The following is a 26,400-nucleotide window of genomic DNA, read 5'->3' as shown; positions in this document are numbered from 1 at the left end:
GCGGGGGGACTCCGCGGATAATTGCACATTTGTCCTTAGATCCTATAAATTACTATTTGTGGTGCGTAATAATTTTGTAGAATTAATTTGAATAAGGCACCACAAACAAATATTTTTTTTATGCATATATGCGTATAACATTTTACAGCACTACCTTATTTCGAGATCATATGTGCGGGCTCGTTCTGATCTTGTGTATCTTTTAACTTCCCTGTCTTCATTAACAGCTCCATCTAACAATTAGTTTAGATAAAAATAGACTGTCACTTCAACTTTGGATGGAAATTTAGGAAAGTCAATTATCTAGCAAATATAATTTGTAATATCCAAAGGTGGGCACCAAACTGTTAACCCGCTTATCGTTGATTACCAAAGTTAACTTTTGCGTAAAAATTTAACTATTACAATAATTTTTAAAATTATTATCAGCGTTATTTCACAACATGTAATAGTTTGTGGTTTTTGAAAAGCATCACCGCCTTTTTACCGTATCACATTATTAAATGTTATATTGTACGATAAAAAATATTTGGAATCACTATTTTTTATGATTATCCGCTCATGCAAAATTCTCTGCCAGCTCTCTGGCAGTAAGACGGTGGTCCGCAAACCGCAACTTCCCGCATTTTAGTACTACCCCAAACAGCCAAGCTCTGCCAAAAGAGCATGTATTTTGGTTACAACATCATGTTTAAACCGGGCGGACGCTAATAGAGCTTCAAAATAAGATAGAGATGGTCAAAACAATAGTTTTTTCAAAGTAACTATGAAAATTGACCGACAGCGTGGTGTAGCGGTAACAACACTTGTTACACCACACATGAGATCGTGGGTTCAATCCCCACTGATCTCATGCTGTAGCGCCCTTGAGTAAGGCGCTATATACGGTATGAACTCCTGCTGAGCCAGCACTTAATCAGCAATATAATTATTGGGCAATTATAATCTATAATATCCCAAACTGCCACAGGCAACTCGAGACTGGGTCGGAGTAACTTATGCTATGTTTAAGTCGCGCTTCGACTTTCCCACTTTGAGGATAAAGATATATACAAAAAAATAGTGACGGTTTACTTATAAACGTCTAACGACAAACTTTATTACATGTCTTTTCTGTCTTTTACAGAAGCATAGCGCACGCAAAACAAAGGGTGTAACGTAATTGATTAATACAGGAGAGAGTATGTCACAACAGCACACACTTTCTTAAAAATATAAAACCAACACTTTAAGTTACGGAAAGGTTAAATGAAAAAATTTAAGAAAATAGACCGGTATATCGATTTCAGACCTGACACCGGACCACAAGCTGAAGTTTTCGGTTACAATGGCACTAATATCATACAATACGTTTCTTGACCCAGGCAATTACGGAAAACACAACAAGGCGTCTTGTACGTGAAGAGGTCGAACATTCACGACCTAAACATAAAGTAACAACTGTTTCTTCGACGCAGTATCCAGGTGCTTTGACAATTTCGAGATATTATTGGTTATAATTACCCAATAATTAAGCTGCTGATTAAGTACTGTAGCGAACTTTGTGCGCGATTTGACGCTAACACTTCCTCGGGGGCTCTAACTTACCTTGTTATCTATGAGCAACTTTTCTTATCATTTTTGTAAAGTGTTGTTACTTTTAGTGTATGCTACTTCTAATTTGATAGTTTAGTATAATCTTTTGGTTAATTTTGGAGAAGGAATATTATTATATGTTGCATTATTGTTAGTATATATATTTATAAGTGTTTTACTTTGACTCTATTTATATAAGGACGACTAAGTCAATAAAACTGTGATTACATGATAAACGTGAGTAATTTTATAACAACACCCCCACAGTACTGGCTCAGAGTTCATACCATTTATAGCGCTTTACTAGGTCGCTACAGCATGGGAGCAGTGGGGATCAAACCCAGGACTTCATGTAGTGTGGCAGGTGTTCTGACTACTACACCAAGCTGCTGGTTGTATATCAAACTGCTTTCTGGTAAAAATATAAAAACCTATCACTTCAAGGTGATAAGAGAAAAATATACAATTAGTTGTCCAGTAGTGTGTAATAATAGTGTTATGGTCATGGCAAAGAATTAAAAGCAGAAAAGTTTCGGGTTCGGTCCGCATTAATGTAATACTGTAACAAATAGTCAAACTCTTAATTTGTTCTTAATTATTTGGCACTATTTACTGTGCCTTATTTTTTTCATATTTCCTTAAAAAGGTATGCGGTTTGAGGACGTGTCTAAGCCATCCGTGAACGCCGGGCTCAAGTGCGAATAGTGTGGCGTTGGTGTGGCTCAAACCTGAAATATTTTGGTTGTAGTCCGACGCCATGACCGGTTCACCACACTACCTGACTTTACTGTGCCTTATTATTTAAATATCCGTCTGGCCCTTGATAAGGGCGCCACTGCTAGGCGGAAAGAGACTAACTGAAGTTGGTACTGTTTGAAAATTTTGCATTCTGAACAACCAGCTGAACGACAGAGTTGTGTTTGCCCATTAATTGTTAATAAACCTGGTATGTAAACTAGGTGCTAGTGTATAAATATTAATAAAGAATGGCAGTAAACGGACGAAGAAATCGTTACAATACTAAAGCCCGTTGTTTACATTCAAAAAACAGCCCACTCGTTGCCAATAAATACGTAAAAAATAGTTTGTCTAATACGGAAAAAAAAGATAATACGAAAAAAACGTCGCACTCATGTTTTTTTTGTAGAGGCAGTAAGCAAATATTTGAGAAACATTTAGTGTTATAAGCCTTCAAAGATATAAAAAGGTTAGGCCAATAACAAGTTTAAAATTTAATAATCCTGAGCAATATTTTTAATTAAATTTATAATTTATTTTTGATAAATTATTGCCATAAACGACCTGTAAAACCTATTCAAAACAAAACGCAAAAAAACTCTAATTACGTACGTCATTGATTTTTTGAGTCACGCGCTATAGACCGTAGCCGTGCGTTCCAAGCAACTTACTTTTCGAAGATTGTTGGGACCCAGAGATTAAGAAAAAGGGACATAGGCTTGTTGGCGGAAAGGTTGTAAATTTAAATTGCAAATATGAAATTATTTACAGTTTTTGGGTTACTTTTAATGTATTTGTTCAATGTCAACGGACAGCGCATTCGCCCCTGTGGTAAGTTTTAAAACAACTTTATTACGGTATTGATATGGAATCTTATGCGTTTTTGCTCTTTTTACTAGATACTTTGCCGACTAGTCATTTGACCGTTCAAAATGTTCAAGATAGTTACAGTCTCGTTTTTGACAAAGAGAAACCAAAGAACGTTTCATTAAGATTAAATATTACATGGGAGTTAATAAACTCAATGGGGAAAGGTAAGTTATTAAACGATTCTGGCGGTGTTTAACAATTCAAGATTCACCGCAAGCTCTTACTTTATATGAAGGTGTGAACATTGATGGATTTTTGATAAATTTAAGAGATGTATCTACTGGTGTGGAAAGTTTGCCGGTTGACACATGTGCGATGGGGTAGGTTGTAAAATATATAAATAAACGTTTTTTCACTAAAACAGTTTTTAAGCATTACAAACAAAAGCCAAAAATCTTGTAATTACCAAGTTAGAGAAACAACGTTAATTTAAAAAAAAATTAATGATCTGCAGTTACGCCTGGCTAAACGCTGAAAATTGTACTGATGTTTACCCCAATGTTATGTGTGCTGGTCAATCCCCGGACAGATGCATTTGCCCTATATCAAATTGCTCTGTACTTGAAGATTCGTGTGTTGGAACTCTAAATATGAATAATTTTTTTTATTTTAATAGTGTAAGTGTTGTATAAAATTATTAATACGATATGATAATGTGCTTAACCAACAACATACGAAAAACACCATCCGACAAATTTCATGTTTCTAATACATTTTTAGGACACACGATCGGTAACGTTTAATGCGGTTTTTAGGCGAGCGTACTCATTTGAAATAATACCTTACTACAGGTAAAAAACTTTTTTAGTTCTTTACGCGTTGGATATACTTTAACGTTTATTGTGTTTACCGTTTTAGGCAATATGCTTCAGCAGGTCGTGGGTATTCCATCTCTGCAGCTTCAGATTGTCACAAGTTGGCTTTAACAGCATTTAACTTTACTCAATCACAAGCGATTACGTTTTGCTGCGGTAGGGTTAATGTATGAAGACTTCACAAAATTTAGTTACGTAAAATATCGAATACGAACCCATTGTTTTACACTTTTTAGATATTAATATTCCACAATTTGAGGTTCTAAATCCAAGTATACAACCATATAAGCCTTATAGCTGGAATACTGAATCTAGTAGCATTCTCTTAAGTTGGCTTTCACCAATCAACCAAACGGACAGTTTTAGGGTCGTCGTTCAGCCCCAAACCAATATTACCAATCAAGTATTTATTAATTCAATTAAAAAATGTTGTTAAAAATAAATAAATCTTACCATTGAATTTATATTTAACTATTTTTTTAAATATATTCTTACTAAAGATCGTTTGCATTTTTAGAATGTGACTGAGCTGCCTTATAATTTATCTGGCATTGCGTCGGAATGTTATATGCCAGAATATCAGTACCAAGTCGTGATCGATGGATTTCAACTTGATATAAATTACACTATACACATCAGTTCGTTGGTCGACCGATACTGTGTCACACTTTTCGATTGCAGAACGCGTGATTTGTTCTTGTCTTTTAAAAGTAAGTAATCTGCATTTACATGCTAGGTGCGATTGTTAATTTTAAATTATTTGAATTGCTTAAAAAGATAACAGATTTTTTAATTTTTTTAAAGATTTTATAATTGTTTGAATAAATAAGAGTTTATATAATGTTTTAATTTATATAATACTTTTAAACTAAATGCTAAAATCAAAAAGGTTTACTTTTTGATAATTAAGTAAATGCTTTATTTTAATTTTTGCAAATAATTATTCTCACCGGTGATAAATTCCTTTACAGGCGTAAACATTTGTGACGCTGGTGGAAGTGTTTGTGACGTAACTGCTGATTGTTTTCGCCTTCAAGAAGAAAACTTGGCGTACTTTTCGAGCTACACCTGTAATTCTGGCGACAACGTAACTGTTATCGGTAAATATATATTTTTATTTTTCTAGGTATTTAACATTATATTAAAAATAATGATATATTATCATAAGTTTTCGTTGCAAAAAATAACATAATTTTTTTACTCTTATATATAAATTCGTTCAAGCGTGTGGCGTAACAAAACCTTTATTTTTTTTGTTTAAGTTGAAACTTTATATCATGGCATTAAATTAACTTGTTTTGGCAACACTTAGCTTCTTTAACCAGGCGTTGCTAAACTTGACAAGGCGCCAAAATAAAGATTTTCACAAGATTTACACATATATTCATAGTTATACAAATGTTAACGTTGTAAGTTTGGAACAAACAATCGACTGACCAAAAGCCTAATGTTTTAGTTTATTAATAACTTAAAGTGTTTTTTGCCTAGGTAATGATCTGTGTCCTAAACTAAATTTTTGTTTAACATCACGCAACAATTCATGTACTATTATTTCTGCAAACTTAGACCAACGTATGCCGGATTTAAATCTGCAATGTGTATGTCCAGAAGGAGAATTCGGCGATGGGTAAATTTTATTTTATATTTATCAGTTTATTTTTAATGCGATAAATATATTTCTAATGCGATGAATATGTCTAAACGTTGATAATTCTAACTGCTAAACAATTTCGCTCTACATGTTTTAGGTTATAATATTGTTTTCGGTAAAATCTTACACTAATTTAATATTTTAAATCAGGTTTATTATAAAAAAAACACAATAAATTATTATTAAATTTTCCAATTTAATATACTATTCATGTAACCTATTTTTTATTTTTTCTCTTTATTATTTGACAGGGAAACAGAAGGCACAATTTGTCGTAATAGAGCAATTTTTAACATGCTAAGTTTAAACACAAACTTTTTATTTTTGTCTATAACACTTATTTTATTATTATGCAACTATTAATTATAAAATGTGTTTTAGTTTTTGCGTTGTCTTTTATGCATCATATCTAAAATGTTTTTAAATATTAAAAAAAATCTATTTGCCTTAAATATTAAAAAAATCTTATAATCTAACAAAAGTTCTGGAATATAAAAAATTATGTATTGCTAAGTTTTATATTGTATCTGAATTAAAAACTTTAAACAAACAAAATTTAATAATATATTTTTCGTGTTTTTAGTTTGCTGACGAATTTTATACACTAGTGAACACTTTAACGAGGGTTTTTTTTTTCTCGCACTTGTTCTTTTGTTGTTCCTTAAATGTCAATTAATTAACCCCAAAATTAACAGTCAATGCCTTTTTTGCGTTTTATTATTTAAGATTTTGCCCCCTCGTTTTTACTTTCCTTCTTTTTACGTTCCTTTATATCCTGTTTTTTCATTTTCCATGCCCTTACTTTCCCGATCTTTTATTTTTTGTTTTACATTTTTCGTTTCTTCATTTTTCATTTCTTTCTTTTCCATTCTCTCATTTTAGGCAACCCGGAGTTGCGACTATATTACTACAAATAAAATCCAGCCCGTAGGGCGATCTATGGCTAGTAAGAACTAAAGATGCTTGTTGGTATTGTTATAGTTCAAAAATTCTAGATTTCAAAACATGTTGTTAGTGTCAGTTTTTTTATTATGGTTTGAAATCTTAGAATTTGAAACATATTGGTATTGTCATCATTATCATCATTATCATCATCATCAACACCATCATCACCATCACCTCCTAAAGATCGATGTTATAAACATTAATCTTAGATTTCAAAACATATTGTTATTGCCAGTATTATAATTATCATATTGTTATTGTCAGTATTATTAATATGGTTCGAAATCTTAGATTTTAAATTTTGAGTTAAAATAACTTTTGTTCTAGAACATTAACAGTTCTAAAATATTAGTATGTTGTTTATTATCATATCGCGTTTCAATCCTCCTATTTTGATAATTTAAATATTACTAATTATTGGGTGTTTGTTTATTAAAATTTGGGGATCGTTATTATGTTGTTAAATTTTGCTCAGTTATATATCATAATATTAATAATTCAAAAATGAATTAAAAATTTAATTTTTGTTCGTTTATTAAATTTATATGCTTATTTGTTTATTAAAAATTAAAGTTTGATATTAAACACTCAATATTTAGTTAAATATATTTTATAATATTAGTACATAAAAAACATATTTAAAAAATAATTTTCGTTTGTTTATTATATTTAAATGCTTGTTTAATTATTAAAAATCAAATATCGATTTTAGGCATTCAAAACTTTGTGTAATGTATATTTTGATATCAACAACCTAAAATTGGGTTAAAAAAATTTAAATATTGATATTTTGAAACTTTTAAAATAATTTTGTTCTGAAATTTTTTTAATCTAATAATTTAATACGTTTTTAGTCTAATAAATAATTACGTAATATTAGATATATTAATTTAGATAATATTCATAATTAAGTAATGTTTATATATAATTTTATTTATTAATAGGCATTAATTTTAAAAATAATTAAATGATTTCAAACCATATTTTATTTATCAAATCAATCTAGGTATTTTTATTCTCACTAAATTTTAAAATAGAATAACTTTTGTCTGTGTATATATAAATTTTTAGTATATTGTTTATTATTATATTGTGTTCTTACCCTTCTATTTTGATAATTTAAATATTACTTATTATTAACTAGATTTTTTAATAAATAAAACATGGTTCAAAATCGTTTGATCATTTTTAATTAACATCTAATCGTTTGATCATTTTTAATTAACAAGTAATCGCAAATGGAGCACAAACTACGGGATAAAGATTTTACACCACGCTCACAGGAATTTACAGCGCAGAACAATACAGACCGAGTAATATATAACTATCGAATGAATGTTGTTTGCAAAATATTATAAAGATTTAATAAAATTTATCATTTGTATTATGATATTTTATCGTTAAATATTTAAAATTTGACTTTTAATAAAAACAAGCAGTTAAAATAATTCTAAAGAACCAAAAATTTATTTTTAACCCTTTTTCGAGTAGAATCCAAATATCATGACAAATAATTCAATAAACAAGTGTTAAAATATAATTAAAAAACAAAAATTAACATTTTACACACATTTCACTAATATTTACATCTTTTACTCATATTTTCAACCAATATTTTTTTTTAACACGGACAGCGTAAAAGACAATATTTAATATCGACCAGAACGCAATTAAATCATTTAAGCGTTAAACTCACACTGATCCATTATTTTATAAATAAACCAAAAATAACTAGATTAATTTGATAAATAATAAATGGTTCGAAATTATTTGATTATTTTTGACATAAATTTTTATAAATAAAAAAGATATGCATAAACATTAACTAAGAATATTACATACCTTTAATTTTTATTAACAAAAAGCATTTTTATATATTATACAAACCAAAATTAATATTTTAACCCAGTTTTAAGTTCGTAATGTTAGGATAGAAAATAAAGTAATTTTAAATCCCTAAAATTGATTTTTAATTTTTATTAAATAAACAAGCATTTAAATATGATAGACAAACGAAAATTATTTTTTAAATGTTTTTTAACTACTTATAGTATAAAATACATCATACCAAATTTTTCAAGCTTAATATCGAACTTTAATTTTTAATGAACAAACCAGCATTTATTAAATATAACAAACAAACAAGAATTATTTTTAAATTCATTTTCGAATTATAAATATTATAAAATATAACCGATCAAAATTTAAAAACCTAGTTACAATCTTTAAATTTTAATAAACAAACACCTATTAATTAGTATTTAATGACATTTAAATGTCGTAAATAGGAGGTTTGAGATTTGTTAGGATAATAACAAACATACTGAAAATTTAGAACTTTTAGTTTTAAAGAACAAAAGTTATCATCTTTTAAAATTCAAGCAAATAAGAATAAAAACAACTAGATTTATTTAATAAATAAAATATGGTTCGAAATCATTTAATTATTTTTAAAATTAATCTCTATTAATACATAAATTTATGCATAAACATTACTTAATTAAGAATCCTAACTAAATTAATAAATCAAATGTTACGTATTTAATTGTTGGACTAAGGAAATTTCAGAACAAAATTATTTAAAAAATTTTAAAATATTATTCTTTAATTTTTCAATCAACAAACAATTAATTAAATATGCTTAACAAACAAAAATTACTTTTTTAACCCAATTTTAAGTTGTTGATATCAGAATATACATTACACAAAGTTTTGAATGCTTAAAATTGATTCTTGATTTTTAATAAATAAACAAGCATTTAAATATCATAAACAAACAAAAATTATTTTTTAAATATGTTTTTTATTTACTAATATTATGAAATACATTATACTAAATATTGAATGCTTAATATCAAACTTTAATTTTTAATAAACAAACAAGCATTTAAATATAATAAACAAACAAAAATTAAATTTTTAATTTATTTTTGACTTATTAATATTATGATATATAACTGACCAAAATTTGAAAACCCAATAACGATCTTTAAATTTTAATGAATGAACACCTATTAATCAGTAATTAGTGATATTTAAATTATCAAAATAGGAGGATTGAAACACAATATGATAATAAACAACATACTAAAATTTAAAAAATTTATATACACAAAATCAAAAGTTTTTCGATTTCAAAATTCGGATTAGTATAAATAAAAATAAAAACTAGATTTATTTGATAAATAAAAAATGGTTCGAAATTATTTGATTATTTTTAAAATTATTCTTTATTGTGAATAAATTTTTGCATAAACATAACTTAATTAAAAATATTACCTAAACTAATTAAACAAATATTATGTATACCTTTTTGTAATTATTGGACTAAAAAATTAAAATTTTTTTATTATTCTGCGCTTTAATAACAGTCCCTAAATTTTATTTAATAAACAAGCTATTTAATATGAAAAACATACCAAAATTAATTTTTTAACTTGTTTTTATTTAACTAATATCATGATACGATTGACCAAGATTTAAAAAAATAAAAACAACTTTTAAATTTCAATAAACAAATACCTATTACTCGGTAATTAGTGATAAAAATTTAAATTTAAATTTATTTTTGAGTTACCAATATCATGATATATACAATTGACCAGATTTAAAAAATTAATAACAATCGTTAAATTTTACTAAATAAACACCTATTAATTAGTAATTAGTGATTAAAAATAAAATTTTATTTCATTTTTGAGTTACTAATATCATGATATACAATTGACAAAAATTTTAAAACCTAACAACAACCTTTAATTTTTAATAAACAAACAAGCATATAAATATAATAAACAAACTAAAATTAAATTTTTAATCATTTTTTGAGTTATTAATATTATGATATATAACTGACTATATTTTAACAAAATAATAGCGATCCCTAAATTTTAATAAACAAACACCTATTAATTACTAATTAATAATATTTAAATTATCAAAATAGGAGTATTGGAACACAATATGATAATAAACAACATACTAAAATTTTAAAAATTTATATACACAAAATCAAAAGTTATTCGATTTCAAAATTCGGATTAGTAAGAATAAAAATAAAAATAAAAATAATAATAAATATACGGACAATAACAATATGTTTCGAAATCTAAGATTTCGAACCATAATAATAATAACAATAACAATATGTTTCGAAATCTAAGATTTCGAACTATAATAAAATTGACAATAACAATATGTTTCGAAATCTAAGATTTCGAACCATAATTACGTAATAAAAAATATTTAAACAGCTTTGTTTGTGGATTTTGCAATTTTGTAAGTGTTGTATATAGCACTGTAGTATGGGTGACACTGAATCACAAAATACCTTTAAAACCTCTAAAAAATGTTTGTGTTAATTACAATTTAATTTTAAAAAAACTATTATAAATAATAAACATCAAAAACCAGGTCACCATATTTTTCGTGTAAAGTAGAAAGTTTACTTTAGCGTCGCGAATGTAAACAAGCAAATTCTGCGAAAATCTTAAAAACCGTGTCAAGACGACTGGCGCACAAGCTAAAAATGTAGCTGTCATTTTTAAAACTAAAATCTAAAAATCGCCAGAAAAATTTAATTCAAATGCGCTATACAGACAGTCTTTGCTTGTTTACATTTAGCAATAAAGTAAGCGGAGTGGCAGCGACACTTTCTACGTCATCACAAACAGGGCTTCTTTTTTCTTTTTTTTAATTAAATTAAAAAAAAAATTTAAAGTTGTATAACTTAAAAAGTAAGTAAAATTATTTGAAGTTAAAACATAATTGTGTTCAGTGACACCAACTTTATCAAATTTTAAGTATAAAAATATCGTCACTATATGGCTTTGTATTACTTTGTATTTTAAATGTATTGATGCTATAATTTTAAGTTTTACATATTATAGTTTCACAAAAGTAAAGAAATACTAATTATGAATGAAAGGGTAGACACAGAAACCCATTAAGTTAAAGATATATTTAAACTTTTTTTTACTATAGTGAGTTAATAATATTAAAATTTAGTTAAAATTATGCCTATAACAGCTATACCGGCAAAAATATTTAATGAACGCGTTTTCCCGCTACGAATCTAGCAGTTACGAACGGGTTTCCGGAACGTGTCGAATCAGTTTAATTCGAGGAGAGAGTCGCGTTCGCAACCCGTTTCGGAACACGAATAAACGCCCCATGTAAAAAGGCTTAAATATAAAGTGAAATAAGGTAGAAAACAGATCGGCAAATAAAACAATTCAAAAAAGAATTGAGACAAACCCTAGTTATGACTGTATTAAACATAATGCAGAAATACAAACTAGAAAATGTAAACTAATGCAAAGAAAAAGAAACGATCACATTTTTTTTAAGTGGTAACTATGTTGCTATCAAAAATAAGTTAATGGTGGATTTTCAATCTTGTCAATTTGGTAGATTTTTTTAATAATATTTTATTAACTAGTTCATAACTAACTGATTGATCTTTGCCCCTTCCACTATTTTTTTTCAATGCTTACATTTGCATTTAAGATCGTTTTACAAGGCCTGCTGACCGATCAAAACTACTAGCCTTGTTATCAAACTACTAGCCTTGTTTTTGTTGTTAAATGTTGCATTATCACGTCCCGACTTCCGATTATGTTTTTTCATATTTATGCCTAATCTTTCGACCCCTTCCATAAAAAACAAATTTTTTTCATTTATTTCTAATGAAAACTAATAAATTTCAAGATTCAGTGTCCGACTCAGTCGTAAGTTGTCCTTGGCAGTTTAGGATATTATAAATTATAATTGCCTGATAATTAAGCTGACGATTAGGTGCTCAGCAGGAGTTTGTACCGCCTTACTCAAGAGTATTACTACATGAGAGCACTGGGAATCAAGTCGTGGACCTCATGTAGTGTTGGAAGTGTTCTGGCCACTACACCACGCTGCCGATTTATGTTTCATGGATGTTTTTTATTCTAATGAATAATTTGTAAACCCTTTTGTTAATCGCATATTTATAAAATAATAAATAATTTAATTTTTAACGTTTAATTTAATTTAAACGTTGATAACGTTAATTTGTTAGCTGGGTAATGCCAAATATGTCACTTTAACAATGGGAAATATAGTTTAACTTATTTTCAATATAACTAAACAAAATATTTCGATTCCTTGTGGTGTGAATTTGGTTAAAATAGTTTTAATTACTGGTTAGGGCGATATGCTATATGACAAAGCGTATTCTATTTTTAACATTGTTAAAGCTCTCTCAAAAAACACAAATTATTTACCTGATATCTTACGTTTAAAAAAATTTGAAATAACCTAAAAGGTCCAGGTCAAACCTAAAAAACTTATCAACGATTAGCGTCCAACTTTTTTTCCTGAAAGGCGACTGTCTGGGACGAATCCCAAAAACGAAACAACGTATTAGCACTGGCCATTATTATAAAACAATATCCTAGACAAATGGCAGAGGATTTTAGGCTTAAGACGAATGGCAGAGAATTTTAAGCTTTTTGAGCAATGATTAAACGTCCTAAAAATAATTGTGAAATTGCAAAGTAACTTAAAAGCGGTGTGGCCGCTGGTTTAAAAGGCTAGTAGTACAATTTTTTATCCTGGAAACAAGCACGCTTCGAGTCAAATGATTTCTCTAAATAATGTTTACTTAACTTGCCACAGCGAGAACAATTTTCCTGAAATTGATGTAGAATATATATATATATCTTTACAAGCCTATAACACACAACCTATTTCTTTTTATAGGTTTTAGTTTCGGTCTTGCCTGGAGCCGTGATGATATTTTTTAGGCGCAACACGATGGTAACACAAAACTGCAGTCTGACGAGTTAAAATTAATGCATGATGCGATGAAGGTCACATAAGATTTTAACGGACATACGAGCGGCTTAACATATGCTGCTATTAGCCAAAATCCAACCCGGCTGCGAAAGATATCCGCCGAACCTGCCCCAGGTGCAATATGCGAAAGCTCCCACAGAAAACAGTGCGAGCCCTTTAGCACCCTGCACTCTCAATAGCCTAAGCGAATTCAAATTGATGTACTAAGTGGCTTGCCTACTACGAAATAGGAAAATAAGTTTATTTTGATGGCTTGCGATACTTACGCTAATGCAAGCCTGGCCCATGTTTTCGCGAAATGCTCGTGAAACAGCATATATGATGTATCACAACTAGATTATAATTCACGGTGTGCCAGATTGTATTCATTTCGATTAGGGGGTAGAAAAAAACAATCGTACAGTTTTAAAGAAATTAAAAAATTATGTGCCATGCAACCCTCTTATTGTTTGGATGATGCATTAAGTTCAATCAGCGCCAGGCCGCTCCTTACGCCTTCTGTCTGTTTTAATGTGTGGGTTGCCTCGTAATATAGAGGCATCTAAAACCTAATGTTGACGAAATTTCTAAATAAAAATGACGCCAGTTTACGAAGTTGTTAAATAAAAACTTAAAACTAGATTTATTTGACAAATAAAATAGGGATCGAAATCGTTTGATTATTTTTTATAAATATATTTTTTTTAGTAGGTTTATTAATTAAATTATAAATTTAAATATGAACTTTTTTATATTTAAACCTAATTTTAACAAACGAACACGCATTTATTGATATTGTAATATAAAAGTAAACTAAATTTAAAAGCAAAATACCGATCTTAATTTTTTAGTAATCAAACGAGTATTAAAATATAATAATACTTGGAATAATCTTTTAAAACATTTTTGAGGCCACAAAACCTATTTTAAATTTTTTAGCATAAACAGCTTGAATGTTTTAATACAAACAAAATAAAATTTTTAAATACCAATAGTTCAACTTGGGTTGATTGATTTTTAAGCTCAGTGTTTGTTTTCGTAAAATTGACAAACAGCTCACTTTTAGCACTCAGGTTTTGGTGTAAATTCTAAAAAAATACATTATTTTTTTTAAACTATAAGCAAACTTTTTTCTTTCTATTTTAATTTTTTTTGACTTTTTTTTCTATTTTAAAAAAAGTATTAAAAATTTTTAAAAATGAACTGGAATTTTGGTTTTGATTCAACAAAGTTAGTGTTGTTTATAGTAAAGTGCTACAGCATGGATGCAGTAGGAATCTAACTCAAGACCTCATTAAGTAATGCCTACTGCATGTCACTGGCCATACTGTATCATATAATATCCTTAGTTTTAGTTTGCCTAAAAAAAAAATTACCTCAAACTGATTTTGTTGTTCAAGTAATTTAGAATATTCAGTTTTGTTAACATCCTGATTGTTTAATTTATCTTCAGTGTAGATAACAACCTTGTTTGCCTTATTTGCTTGATACAAGTTTAGTTTTACCGTCTTTAATCTAGAATTAAACAAAATAATTAAAAATGCACAAAAAAAATTGTACAAAAAATTAAATATTATTTTTTTTATAAGGAAAAATTTAAAATGATAAAAAACAATTAAAATAATAAAAATATTAAAAATTTATTAAAAAATTTAACACCAAAAAATTGTTAAAATAAAAATATTAAATTTTAGTAAATTGTAATTTTACACAAACAAAAAAAAATGTTTTTAATTTAAAATACTTGGGTAAATTAAAACACTTTTACTAAAATATTAAGTTTAGTCAAATTACTACAAATTTAAAATAAAATTTAAATAAAATTAACAGCAAAAATTTTTTAATTTAAAAATAAAAAAAATTGTATTTTTTACAAATAAAAAAAATAAAATTGTTTATTTTAAATACTCACTTTTCCAGGTAAACATGACTTAGGTTCCACGTGTCATTCCACCTTTCCACAACAAGGTCAAGTTGAGAGGTCAAATGTGCAGTAGAGGTCGTGGAAGGTAAATTGTTCAACAAAGCACGATATTCTTCACTGAGTTGGTTGTAGTTGGGTTCAAGATGTTGAAGTTGCTTAATTGAACTCTGAGATAATTTAAAAATAAAAAAATAATATAAATAAAAATTATTATTTTTAATTGAAAAGACTAATTTAAAATTTTATTGAATGTGTATTTAAAATTTAGTAAATAAATTTAGAATTTCGTAAAAAAAGTTTAATAATAAAAAATTAAAAAGTAAAAAAAATAAATATAACATTAACAAAAAAAAAAATATTTTAAACAAAAAAATAAAAATTAATAAAAAAATTTTTAAAAAGAATAATTTAAAATATATTTAATGTTTATTCAAAAACCAGTAAAAAAGTTTTAAAAATATGTTTTTTTAACAAACAGGTTTATTTATTTATTATTATAAAACCGAAAAAAGTATACTAAGAAAAAATATAATTAATAATTTAATACATCAATGACTAAAAACTAAAATAACTTAAGTAAAAAAAATATATATTTAATAAAATTATTAAAAAAATTAGGACAAATCCCACTTGGTGTTGTTCCAATAATTCTTCCATTTCTTTTTCATTATCAGGTATTTGGGTTTGAATACTCAGTACTACAGCTTGGTTTACGTCATTCAGTTTTCGAAGTAAAACATTGAGACGTGAGATATAGGTTTGGCAATTCTCTTTAGTGTCATTTTCTACAAAAATTTGTAAAAATTTTTCTTTAAACGTGTTGAAATTAAACATTTGTCTAAATTAAAAATAAAAAAGCAAAAATAAATTGTTACCATTTAAACAATAATAAATATAAAAATTTTAAAACAAATTTAGAACTCTATAAGTTACAAAAAAATTTAAACTTTTAAAAATATAGTATTAAAAACTTTTTAAATCCCAAAAACAATAATTTTCAAAATTTTTTAAATTACAAAAAAATTAAAATTGTTTAAAAATAACTTTTAAAACATTTTAAATTACAAAAAAGTTTAAAACTAACTTAAAATTGGTTTTTAAAAACTTTTAAAACTTTAGTTTAATAACAATTTATAACTCTTACGTTTTTGTAATTCAAGAAGGAAGTTAATTGCATGTTGTCGACAAAGTTCAATGTCTTGTCTTGCTTTGTAGAGATGTTGTTTATCATTTTCATTCGTTAAATCATCTGCTGAGTCCTCCAGACGAGCTAAATCTTGATCCAGGACTTGGATGAGATTTTCTCTCTCAGATAAGGAGAGTGCAGCAAACTAAGAAATTTTTTAAATTAATTTTTTTTAAATCATATATTTAAAAAAAATAATAAAAAAGATCTTATTAACAAATAATAAAATTATTTTAATGAAAAAAATCACAAACAGTACAATATTTAATTTAGTGTTAAATTATATTATGCTGATTTATAAATCGGAAAAAAAAATGTTTTTAAAAAATAAACAAAAAAATGACTTACACTTTCCATATCAAGAGCAAGAACATTTTTACAATTATCCTGAAATATTAATAAGATTGCAAAGAACTTGGTCCTTGCATCACAATTATTAGCAACTTTCAGTTTGTCCTCCAATGACCTGTGAATTTAAATGATATAACAATAAATTTTTTCATAACTAGTTGATTAAATTTATACGTTACAAATTACTATAGTTTAAACTTAACCTAAATACTTGTTTGTAATTCTTTACAAAATGGTGAATTGCGTTAACATATTACAATAATCTTAATATTTGCAATAATGACACTAAAAAAAGTTTAGTTGTTTAAAGTAAGTGTTAAAGTTAAGGTAACTAAAAACAGTCTAACTTGTTTCAAGACATTACAAATAGTAAAAATAAAAACAATTGCAAAATAGTAAAAATAAAATAACTTGATATAATTGTATTATTTCACAATTGTCCTTATAATAGAACGGCTTATGACCAACAATAAAGTAGCCTATACATAAATATCTTGATGAAATAAAGTAATATTAACTGGCTAAAAATTTAATAAAAATCATTAAAAAATTTAGTTAACTTACCTTAGAAGTGATTCAGCAAGCTCGACATTAGCTTGGTTAGGTGGAGAAATTTGAAAAATAGCGCTTGGTGCTTTCCCTGTTTGACCGATCGAGGTCTTGACCGCCCACATTTTATTATCGTCATCTTTGTCCACTAGATAGCACACTTTACCCTTAGCAACTAAGATCTAAATATTCAAAATTAAGTTTAACAAATTTTCAATAAAATTTTTTTTTCTTAATATATTTGTTGTTTTATTTGTTTTTTTTGGAGTTACCTCTGGACTTTTTTATCTTCAGTTTGTTCTGGTGTCAAGCAAGGTATATTTTTACTTTTCTTAATTTCTCAACCACTGTTGCACAATTATCTAGCTCATTCCTTACTTTCTAAAAAAATATTTTAAAAATTAACCAAAAACATATATATATATACTTAATAAAAACATTTGCATTTTAGCTAAATTTTTATTTACTTTTTTCTTTTTTTTAAATAACATTTTTTTAAATATTTTTCTAATTTTAATATTTTTGCATCATATTTATTTTTTTGAAATTCATGTTTAAAAAATTCATAATTTTTATATTTGTTTTGTTAGTGTTTAGCTTAATTGTAATTGTTGTGCAGCTTCATCAGCTTTTGAGCTTGTTACAGCATCGTCAAATGTTTTGCTGATGTCATCAAGTTTTTCATCGCAATCGTGAAGGCGTGACGCGGTGTTACCGCAAACATTTTAAAACTAAAACAAATACAATTTAAAAAATAAAACAAAAAATGCTACCCAAGTAAAAAAAAAAATAAAAGTAGTCAAAACATTGTCAAATAAAAATATTTAAGCTGTTTATAAAAGAATCATTATAAAAGAATCAGTATCATTATCTATATATAGAGCTTAGTGGACAATATATATACAAATTTATATTTTGGTCTAATTTGTACACCTTCAAAAAAAAATAAAACTGCCAGTTGTGGTGCACGGGTAAATTATCATGACCAAATATTTTTTAAAGTTGCAACCATACTGCGACAACTAAAATTTTAATTATATATATTTGTTTAAATCAAATTAGCCTGTTCTTGCTGAGAGACATCTTTTATATGTTGTTCTAAACAGAGATAAAGATTAAGAATTAATTTCCACTGATCTTTAAATCCTACTAGGTAAGCGTTAATAACTCCAACAGCTCTTTTGGTGGTACTTCTTCATTTTCAAATCTTTTCAGTTCGTTCATTAAATTAGTGATCTCAGCTGGTGACTCAGCAGATTCAATGTCGTGATAATTTTTCACGATCTCTTTAAAAATAATTCAAAATATATTTATATCCGCGAGATGGAAATAGAGGTTATTTCCATTATTTGTATTAACTATTATTTATTGTTTAAAATACTTAAAAAAAAAAATTTAATCCAAACCGTTTAAATTACTCTTTTAAAAATAATAAAGCAAAATTAATGTAACATGTTAAAAAGATGACTGCAAATCATAAGAAATAAAATTAATATCAAAAAATTTTTAATAAAACGATTATGTTTTAAAAAAACGACGTTAGGTATTGTTTAAAAGAAAACAAATTTAAACACGTTTTAATAAAACGTTATAATACCTAAAAAGTTTATTTTTACCGTTATACAAATGTAACAAAAAAAATAGACAGCGTTAAAAAACAATAAAATGAATTAATATTATTTGATTTAGCTTTAAATATATACTTTAATAATAAATTAAACAAAAAAAACTTTTTTTTAAGGATATCAAGAATTAAAAGTTTTTCATGTTTTTGTCAGTAACATGTTATATACGCATTAATACGTAACAATAATACAAATAGTTTTATAAAACTTGTATATTTTTGCGTAGTAATTTTAGCGATTTTATCGATAACAGGTCCAAAGGTTGCAAAGCATATTTAAAAGTGTAATTTTTTAATATTTTAATTAATTAGATATTTTTTTTAATTTACTTGTTTTAACGACTATTTTGTGTTATATTTAATATTTTAAAAATGTTAAACTAATTCTAAAAATATTTAAAACAACATATTATATACTTTATAATAAAGTATAGGGTGAAGTGCTTAAAAATCGAAAGCAAAATAATTAAATCTACTACTTGTAGTTTCTTTTATTACAACAAAAACTAGAAACTATGTATGCCATAAGCTATTCCATTATTAAAAAATTGTATATTGGTTATGCGAAAATAACTAGGTTTATTAAAATCATAATTTGGTTTACGTTCACAAAAATGTGGTTTACTTAATCACAATTTGGTTTACTAAAAACAACATTTAGCTTATCAAATTCGATTATTTATTGTAACCTAATTTAACAGTCACCTAAGCATTACAGTAATTATGACAACGATTTGATGTCTAAACACTTCTAATGTTTGTTTTAAAATAAAAAAGAAAACCAAAATAAAAAAAGAAGAAACAAAATGTTTATAATTTAACATTTTTTCCTGTTTTAATTTTTATTTATTTGTTTTTGTTTAATTATTTTGTCTAATTGATTTCTTCTTTTAAACTTCAAAACTAATTGCACTTGATTGTTCTTTTTGTTAACCTGATGTTTGTGTGTTTGATTATTTTTTTTCAAATTTAATAAAATATTTGTAAGGCAAACTAAATATATTTATTGGTATAAAACTATTTTCAATATATACTCATTTTAGATTAACCTTATCGAATCGTTAAATTTAGATAAAATTAATTTACTTACATTAGAAATTGTCTGGATAAAAAAATTGTACTAAACGATATTAAATGATTTACACAGTGTTTCGTTTCTTTATAAATATTAGTTTTTAATTGACATTTTGTAATTTAAAATTTGAATAACGGTGTCTATTTAACAAAGAACTTTAACAAAGTTATTGTTTTGTAAAATTCCAATTTAATCTAGTATGCTTTCATAGATATTAAATAATAAAACAAAAATAACATTTCATATATAATGGAAAATAAAACAAATATATATTTTTTTGGTATAATGATTGGTAGGATAAAATTAAAAGATTTCACGTCAAATTAATAAAAAAATTGTAATACGTCGATGTTTTGCATTTTTTCCTATCGCTAAACATCTGCAAGCTGTTATGACGATTATAACATTTTGGATAGAAAGTTAAACGCTGAAAAACGCTAAATAATGAGTTTAAAGACGGAATTTCTTAATTAAATAAAAAAAACGTTTTTGAATAAGCCAATCTTGTGTAGGAAAGCGCTTAGCATCTCCATCAATTCCAATGCCAAGGCTTTTCTAGCCTCAAACCAGGCTTGATGCCGGTTTGCACCGAACGACAAGAAAACTTGTTGGCTTTGGACGATCACACACATGTTGGCCACTGGGGTACCCAAAACAAAACATTTCCCACCAAAATTAGCTGGTATCGATGGGATAAACAAAAGAAATACGTAAGAAACTCCTCTTCACAGGTGCAATAATAACTTTCGTTCAGCGAACCGAAATAGTGCAGACTCGCTACCACCTCGTGCGGTTTAAAAACCGTACAAAAACTTATGAATATGAAAAAACTTATAGAGACTGTATTTATGTATATTTAAGTATATACAGGTTTTAAAGGGTACAAAAAAATTAACCCCTTTATTCAAGGACAAGTCTAACGCCCATAAGGCAGTTGGAAGCTCTAAATTTAATCGTTATTATATTGAACATGGTCAAATTGTGTATTTTTCGCGTGCCCTTGTAAACATTGTCGCTATTTGTTATGTAGAGCCAGTGGAAGCTGTGCCTAATTTCCTGTTCAGTCGTACTGTATTATTCGATAATTTTATTTTCTGACAGTTAATATTTTTTTGGTTTCTAAAACACACACCTATTTTTACTTTGCCAAGTTTTTATTTAAAATTAGTTAACAGTTAAATACCATTATAAAGGATGTAGTCGATATACGAAAGACGTTTTTTGTATGTGTAATGTACTCGTAATTATGTTATTCGCTATGTAAGTAACCTAGAAACCTGATTTTGTTGTGTGTACGTAAATACCGTTTTTGTATATGTGTAATGTAACTTTCGGGATAATTATGTGATGAACGTGCTTAATTAATAAAATAGATTGTCTGTAGATTCGGTTTGCTATTTTTGACCATTTCTTACGGGTCTTAAACCCTATTTTAGACATTAGAGACTTATACTTTATACTTTACTGCCATTATATTTGGATAAGAGCACCCTTAGGAGTCAATACTTTTATGATTAGATTTTTTTATGATTAGATAGAGACCTCAGTCCCTACACTTGAAACGCTATTACAAAATTTCATTGCAATTGGCGTTTGATTTCCCGAAGTCACGAATTCTTTATGCCGGCTGATTCAGCGATTTTAACATTTTGGAGAAGGTCCAATAAATGTTACATAATAATAAGTTTTAACGCAGTATTAATTAAATGGAAAAAAATACTTCACCATAATATATCAATCTTTAAGCGATACAACACGTTTCGGGTCTTAAATAAAAAAATACTTTATAATTTATTTGTTTAAACATCGTACAATCAAATCAAAAGTTTTACAACACTTCTTTAAATTTTATAGTTTAAAATAACGCTTGGAATCTTGTTTAGATAACACACTTTACCTAAAATTTTAAAATAAACTAAATAAGTTAAATTTACAAATATTTTTTTAAATTAATAAAAGCATATTTTGCATTGTATTTTTTTTATTTTTTATAAATTTTTTGAAAGACGCAGTTATTAAGCAATAGATTTTATACTAAGCATATATAAACGTACAAAATGCGTTGTTATTGTTTTTTTTTTGTTTTCACTTTCTGACATTTATATTAAATTAAACAAAAATGTGATTAAAAAGTCTTTAAAGGAATCAAAAATACTATCAGTTACCGACTGTGACCTGCAAATAGCATTGTGACGTAGTAATATTACGAATAACTTAATTGCCATATATATTTTAGCGAAGTAACGATTTTAAACGATCGTTTCAATAAACAATACCATACATATTTAATTGCGAAAAAATTCATTTCCGTTTTAAAAATTCTTTATTAATTTAAAAAAAATAGTTTTAAAATAAGATGAAAGTATAAACTTTTTCAGAGACGGCGCTTTCAAAAAATATATTTTTATCATAAAGTATACTTGCACAAAATGTGTTAATATTATCTTAAAAATTCACACGTTATTTATGGTCTTAAATTGATTAAAACATAAATTTGAAAAAAAAATTTAAAACACGTCTTAGTATTTTCGTTAACAAGGTGAGAAACATCGTGACTAAAGGCCCGTTCACACGACGTACGCAACGCAACGTAATATTTCGTAATCATTTGAAATGAACAGAGTCGTTTAGACGTACATAAGTTAAGTAGGATTTCCTAAAATTTTGGAGCTGAAGCAAAATTTATGCAAGATTTCGTAAGGGTATACTATCAATAGATACTTTTTATAAACAAACCCCTTGACCTCACAGAATTACGGAACGCAGCGCAACGTTACCCTGTCGTGTGAACAGGCCTTTAATATTAAAAAGATTAATTTCGTAACGCATTTATAATTCTGCATAGTATTGTTTCGTATTGATTTAATAAATCTCAAGTATAAACGTCGAAACAAATAACTAAATTACTTGATTAAGGCAACTACGGTACATAGTGTTAGTATGTAGAGCGATAAAAATGTTTTGCTAACAAAATAAAATTTGGTTAAAAAAATCAAAATTTGGTAAAAAAAAAACAAAAAAACTAAATTACTTAATTAAAACAACTAACGTACAAAATGTTAGTATTTAGAGTAATAAAAATGTTTGAAAAAAGCCATTGTGTCTAATAATTGCTGAAATGCGCATTTTTTTTATACAATTTCGTAGTGCCAAAACCGCGAAATCATTAACTATTTTTATGAAAAAATCAAAATTGAAATATTTGATAAATATAACAATTTATTATTGTGAAAAAAAAGTTAATGATTTAATGCAAAATTTGCCAAATAATATAAATCATTTTATTGATTTGTTTATAGATCTATTAAACTAAATTAAATTATTAATCACTGTAAACTTAACAAACAATGGTTTTTAAATATTTTTTAGGTTGCATATTTTTTGGATTTTACTCTTAAATAATTGATGTAAGTGCCTTAATTAAATAAATGTTGAAGAATTAAAACATTATAAACAGAAATTAAATTATCATCAATATAAATTGTTAATTGCAATAATAGAAATAATTTTATTTACAAAAACTGTAATTTAGATTATAAAACAATAACATGATTTACAAAATTACAATTTGGCTTATTTAAACAATAATTTTAATTTTAAAACAAAAAAATTGGTGTTAAGAAAAATTTATATTAATTACCATCAACATAATATGGTTTATAAAATCAAAATTTTAATTTAAAAAAATTATATTGTTTACGTTAAACATAATTTGGTTTACAAACTTAAAAATTTGTTTTTTAAAAGGGAAATAAAATTTGTAAATATTACTTTTTCAATTGGGTTTTTAGCAAACTGTTGTTTAAAATATAAATGTACTGCAACATTTTTAAATACTTTATTGAAAAAAATTGGATTTTTTTCAATATTATTTAAACTATAAATACTACAATTTTAAAACAACTTTTTAAATAATCTTCTAAGTCACTTTTTAAAACAATATATATTTCAAATCCTTTTTTTTATTGTATCTTTTAAGTCACTTTTTAAAACAATTTATATTTCAAATCCTTTTTTTATTTTTTTTTCATTGTTATTATTGTAATATTCTTTGCAATTTAAGATTGGAGTAGAAAAAGAAAAAATTCAAACACATAACAAAAAAAATAAAAAAATTAACAATGCTTAAAAGATTTAAAATCATGTAAACTACCATGTATTCCTGTTTCAAAGCAGATGAATTTGATTCAGGGATTTGACGAGAAAATTCGTTTTCCTCGTGTTGGTTCGTCCAAACTAAGTGTGATGTCGCATTTGTGACAAATGCCAGCAATTTTCCCAAGTTGTCAGCTTTTGTGGCACTAGTGTTCTAAAAAAGATTTAACATTTATTATTTTTTGGATCAATTTAATTTATGATCCTTAAACGACTCGATACTTTAAAGGTCCTAGCAAAATTTCCCATTACTTTTAGAGTTCTTTATATACTCTAACCCTATAAATATCCTTTTCTTTGACTATATAATTATTATTTATCTAAGAATATTTTATTATTAGATTTTAATCCAAAACTAATGCATATTGTTCCTGTTAATTTCACAGTTCACACATCTCTTTACTTTTTAAATTCTAAATTTTTTTGGAAACCACGAACTAAAATTGATTTTTTGACCCTATTTTCACATTTTGACCCTATTTATTTTCTCCTTTTTTATTTAAAAATTTATAAAAAATTTCAGTTAAGCAAAGACCCGATGACTATAATTTATTTCTGCAAAATATAAAATTTATTTTTAAACTTGCTTTTAATTGTGGAACCTTGTGTTCAAGTTGGGATAAAAGATGACAATATTCATTCAGTTCATCTTCGTCTTCAAATTTGTTCTAAAAGTTAAACATAAAAAAAATTGAATAATTTGTTTTTGTAAAAACTAAAAAAAAAATGTTTTTGGGTCAATAAAATTAAAAATTAAAATTAAAAAAAATGTTTTGATCTAAAAAAATAAAAATTGCTTAAAAACTTAGAAACAAAAATTTTTAAATTTTAAATTAAAAATACTTTTTCATCGAAGTGTAAAAATTTGTTTGCAATAAAAACCAACAGTCACCACTTCAGAAACCAAACCATATTTACCATAGACATAAAACAACCATCTAATGCTACTAAAAATATCACATATTTATCATCAAACACTTCTCAAAACCCTCAAATTTACCTTATCATGTTGACATTTGCTTAGTTTAGGGTCAGCGTCTTTATTAATATTTTGAATGGACGAGAATTCCCTGATTTGGTTTTTAATATCGGGTAAATCGTTACCCCACACACAGTTGGCCACGTTTTTTCTGTTAAAATAATAAAGATTTTAATAAGGTTTTTGTTGTTTTAGTTTGGAGTTGTATTAAATTTTGATTGATTTTTATTATATTTAAAACTTGTGAAAGTATTATATTTAAAATTTGTGTTTTACTAACACAATAGTACTAACAGAATAGATTATAACCCAATGACAGATTTTTTTGGTAATATTTTTTTAATAAATTTGTCCGATTATTAAAAATAATATTTTAGAAGTTTTTTTTTACTATGAAATTTTTACAATGTTCTGAATAAAATTATAACACACTCTTTAATTTTTAAAACCTTAAAAAATATTTTATTGTAAAAAGTATGAAATTCAATTTTAGCAATTCCACTTTAAAAAAAATAATTTCAAATAAGTTGTTGACTAACCTGTTGGTTGTTCACCCATTTAATACATTCAACCAAGTGAATATCTTTTTTTTAAATAAAAATTAATTTTAATAAGTATTTAATTTTTTAATTTAAACAAATTTTAAAGCAATAATTAGATATTTAATTTTAGAACAAAAGCAAATACAGTTTAGGTTTTTCAAATTTAAACAAAACGAAATAGTAATTTTTACCATTTAAAAATAATAAAAAATATATTTATTAGATACTACAACTACAAATTAAATTATTAAAAATTGATAGTCTTAACCAATACACACTATAAACATATTTAAAAATAAACAAAAAAGGGCTTACGTTTTGTACATGTTTTTAGCTTGGTAATACTTCTCATCTTTTAGGGTTTAAACATTCTTAAATCAACCTTTAATAACATCCTCGATCTAATCCAAGGATTCTTTGACTCTGTCAGGTAATTCTTTCCCTCCTTCATCTTTCTCAATCTAATTTTTTTTTTTAATTTTAATAAAATTTTTTTGTTTTAATTGACATTTGTTTTACAATAAAAAACAAAAATAAGTTAAATAGCCTATATTATAAAGCGATTATTTATAAAAATAATTAACTAAGCAATTTGGTATTAAAAATGATAG

At 26.0% G+C, this 26,400-nt stretch overlaps 2 protein-coding genes across 2 annotated transcripts; one reads left to right on the top strand and one right to left on the bottom strand.

Moving 5' to 3' along the window:
* Positions 1–2,985: 2,985 nt before the first annotated feature.
* LOC145759800 (uncharacterized) lies at positions 2,986–7,081 on the top strand. The gene is made up of 11 exons (XM_082573655.1): positions 2,986–3,144; positions 3,213–3,347; positions 3,419–3,503; positions 3,638–3,800; positions 3,904–3,974; positions 4,042–4,154; positions 4,235–4,401; positions 4,516–4,708; positions 4,970–5,098; positions 5,487–5,625; positions 5,901–7,081. The coding sequence occupies exons 1-11, from the start codon at positions 3,069–3,071 to the stop codon at positions 6,010–6,012; spliced, it is 1,383 nt and encodes a 460-aa protein (XP_082429781.1). The 5' UTR covers positions 2,986–3,068; the 3' UTR covers positions 6,013–7,081.
* Positions 7,082–13,809: 6,728 nt separating this feature from the next.
* LOC145757911 (microtubule-actin cross-linking factor 1, isoforms 1/2/3/4-like) lies at positions 13,810–26,115 on the bottom strand. Its single transcript, XM_082572479.1, has 13 exons — positions 26,105–26,115; positions 25,269–25,398; positions 24,871–24,936; positions 24,267–24,422; positions 17,742–17,795; positions 17,430–17,596; positions 16,863–16,980; positions 16,473–16,659; positions 15,959–16,113; positions 15,317–15,495; positions 14,781–14,919; positions 14,394–14,492; positions 13,810–13,991 (listed from the first exon to the last, which is right to left on the bottom strand). The coding sequence occupies exons 1-13, from the start codon at positions 26,113–26,115 to the stop codon at positions 13,974–13,976; spliced, it is 1,479 nt and encodes a 492-aa protein (XP_082428605.1). The 3' UTR covers positions 13,810–13,973.
* Positions 26,116–26,400: the final 285 nt, after the last annotated feature.

The sequence above is a fragment of the Corella eumyota genome, chromosome 1 (assembly GCF_963082875.1).
Source record: "Corella eumyota chromosome 1, kaCorEumy4.1, whole genome shotgun sequence".
NCBI classification, from domain to species: Eukaryota; Metazoa; Chordata; class Ascidiacea; order Phlebobranchia; family Corellidae; genus Corella; species Corella eumyota.
Note: the sequence above shows the minus strand (reverse complement) of the source record. Positions and strands in the feature narration are given on the sequence as shown.